The sequence below is a fragment of the Diaphorina citri genome, unplaced genomic scaffold (assembly GCF_000475195.1).
Source record: "Diaphorina citri unplaced genomic scaffold, Diaci psyllid genome assembly version 1.1 scaffold1414, whole genome shotgun sequence".
NCBI lineage: Eukaryota > Metazoa > Arthropoda > Insecta > Hemiptera > Psyllidae > Diaphorina > Diaphorina citri.
The window spans coordinates 10841-14177 of NW_007378840.1; the positions used below are offsets into that span (position 1 = coordinate 10841).

The 3337-nt window shown below is 42.6% G+C and overlaps 1 protein-coding gene across 1 annotated transcript in view; it reads left to right on the forward strand.

Moving 5' to 3' along the window:
- LOC103515773 (circumsporozoite protein) overlaps positions 1 to 2766 on the forward strand; it is a gene marked incomplete at its 5' end in the record, with an annotated part of 10981 nt that extends 8215 nt beyond the window's left edge. Inside the window, one exon of the mRNA XM_017446809.2 lies at positions 1733 to 2766. Coding sequence (XP_017302298.2) covers positions 1733 to 2766 — 1034 coding nt within the window. The remainder of the gene's footprint in view (positions 1 to 1732) is intronic.
- Between the last annotated feature and the right edge of the window lie 571 nt (positions 2767 to 3337).

Here is a 3337-nt window from a genome sequence, read left to right on the forward strand (position 1 = left end):
CCACCAAATGTAACCCCTAGACAGAGCTCGAATCAATCAAAAAAAAAAAAAAAGGTTCATGTATAGATACATCCATACATAGATCATATACATAAACAGGTCTTCATTGATTATCCATGGATCGTAAACGATATTTTATTACCTGCACTTGGTATGGGATACCCTGTATTATTACCTTCATAAGATACATTATCGAGACCTGTTATCAGACACATGGAACATTAATACCATCTGTACCCAGACTTTCCTTAAAAAGAGTTATTTTTCAAAAGCTCGGTTCTTTACCGCGAAACTCACTCCAGGACGTCAGAGTGACTTGATGTTTGTCCGCCTAGCGCAAGTTTTTGTTTTGTCGGGGGAAAAAAAGGGGGGGGGGGGGGGGTGGATCCCTGGGGGTATGAAGAGATAGGGAATGGGGAGGGGAAGGAGAGAATGGGGGGGGAGGAGGGATGGGTTTTCTTGGAAAACTGGTGCTAGAGTTTTTGTAGCTAGAGTCGTCTATACGTAGTCTTATACGTAGTGATATTGTAAGGGTTATAGGTAATGTACATAGCTGAATTGTATTTTCCTTTAGGAGACAGGAGTGAAGAGAGAGAGAGAGAAAGAAAGGAGTGAAGAGGAAGGAAAAAATAGAAACAGAGAAAAAAAGAAAAAGACTAGGGAAAATTTTCATCACGAAGTGAACAGTTGAAGGGTTAATATGTTAACCTGTTGAGGGTTCATGGGTCACATGGTCAGGGGGGAGAGGAAGAGTCCGAAGAGAACCTCGTAGAGAAAAACATTTTATCACAGAGTGGAGAATCAAAGGGTTAAATTTCTTAACCTGTTGAGGGTCCACAGGTCATTCATTGTACAGGGGAGAAATTAAAGGAGGAAGATGGAGAGTCGAATAAGTTGAAAGGGGAGAGAAGATCTCCAGAGAAGTACATTTTATCACAGAATGACCAGTAAGGGTTAATTGTGATGTTAACACATAGGGGGTTCATAGGTCACATATTGTATAGGCTGAATCAAATCCGAGCCCATTTCTTATGTAGATTAGTATAGGATTAGAAATCCTACTCCCATATCAACAGGGTGGTCTGAAAACTGACCCACCTATTGTGGACACAGTTTTAGACCTATTTCACGAGACAGAAGAGCTTAATAGATCTTAGCAGTTAAAGGCCCTAATTCTATAATATTCGTTGCCCAGCGACAATAACACGTTAAATATTTCAACGGGTGTTCTCGTGTTGACCCAACACCTAAATGGGAAGTATTGTGTCTCTTCTCGCCCATCTGATGAGAGGCATACTACGGGATGGGCATGATTCCAACAGTAGGTACCCATGTTAACAAATTGGGCAGTGATGGAAATGATGGAATCCAAATGAAAACCTACTCGCCTGTCAGGAAGTTGAAGCCAAGTACCGTCAGTAACAACACAGGGGGTATCACAATAGATTGAATGGATCACACATTGCCTTACCTGTGTCACACTGTGCTCTGTATACAGGGTGTTTAGTTCTATTCTATTCTGGTAGTCTGGTACCATAGTAGAAGGAATTTGTCTTTTCGAGATCAGATTCACATTCTACGAAGGACTTGGTAACTCCTCACGCAGAAAAAAATGCACTGTTTGACTTTTTTCTCCTGTGTGAAGAGTGAAAAGTGTTACATTTTATCACCTGTTGGAGGTTTGATCGGATCGTATTCCTAACTCTCATTTCTTTTCTCTTCTCCCCCGCAGACTGGAGTGACGAAGCTGTAGCCAAGGCTGACATCCTACGACTTATCTACCAGGGCAGATTCCTGCACAGTAACGTGACGCTAGGGGCTCTCGGCCTCACCTGCAGTAAAACCACCGTGATGCATCTAGTGCCCCGAGAAAACCTGCCCGAGCCTAATTCTCAAGGTAGAAACGTAGCTACGACCAGTGGCCATCTGATGTGGAACGAAGACCTCGCGGATTCTACCTCCTTCAATACACAGGCTCCTGATCCTGACAGACCTGAGTCTCCTAATACAAATGATCCTCCCGTTGGTTCTGAGTCTCCTAATACAAATGTTACTCCTAGTGGTCCTGAATGTGTTGACAGAAATATGACACCTACTCCGTCAAATATGAATTGTAACCTCCTCCATCCTACTGCTCCTAATACAAATATTACTCCTACTCAACCTGAATCTCCTAATACAAATATTACTCCTACTCCGTCCAGTGAGAATAGTGACCTCCCCCATACCGTAGCTCCTGCTACTCGTGGCTCTGAAATGAATGCTCCTACTTCCTCTGATCCTAATACAAACGATAATACTGCAGAAGGAAATTCCATACCATCCTCAAATCCCAACACAGCATTAACTGCTTCATTGTGTTCAAATTCTCCTCCTAACACTATCAGGCCTGTTACTTGTTCAATCTCATCGGATCCTAATACAAACGTCATCGCTGCTAATGCTCCTGGTGTGAATTCCATGTTGTCCTCTAATCCTGCTCCAAACCTAGATGAGAACCCCTTACCCTCCTTGAACCCTGCTACTCGTGACTCTGAAATGAATGCTTCTACTTCCTCTGATCCTAATACAAACGATAATACTGCAGAAGGAAATTCCATACCATCCTCAAATCCCAACACAGCATTAACTGCTTCACATTCCTCAGATCCTAATACCACTGTTTTACCTCCTAATGGTCCTCATCGTGCAGAGGAAAATACTTTATCCCCCAACAATATTGAACGTGAACATTCATCTCCTGTGTCCAGAGAACCCTCTTCCTGATAGAGAGTCATTTATCCTTAAATTATCTTTGGATCCGACTTCGTTTTATTACATCAGTGTGATTTTAACAATAAATAGCTACTAGATTATACAAGTATTTACTGTGCTTCCAAGAAGACCTTAAGCTGTGTCCACACATAGTGGACGGCCGTCGATCGACGAGGTGAAGCTATGTTGTCGAGGCAGTGTGGACGGTTTCAACTCCTAATGGTCCTCATCCTGCAGAGGAAAATACTTTATCCCCCAACAATATTGAACGTGAACAGTCATCTCCTGTGTCCAGAGAACCCTCTTCCTGATAGAGAGTCATTTATCCTTAAATTATCCTTGGATCCGACTTCGTTTTATTACATCAGTGTGATTTTAACAATAAATGGATACTAGATTATACAAGTATTTACTGTGCTTCCGAGAAGACCTTAAGCTGTGTCCACACATAGTGGACGGCCGTCGATCGACGAGATGAATCTATGTTGTCGAGGCAGTGTGGACGGTTTCAGTCGACATCGATCGATGGCCGAGTTGTGGACACAGTTTTAGACCTATTTCACGAGACAGAAAAGCTTAATAG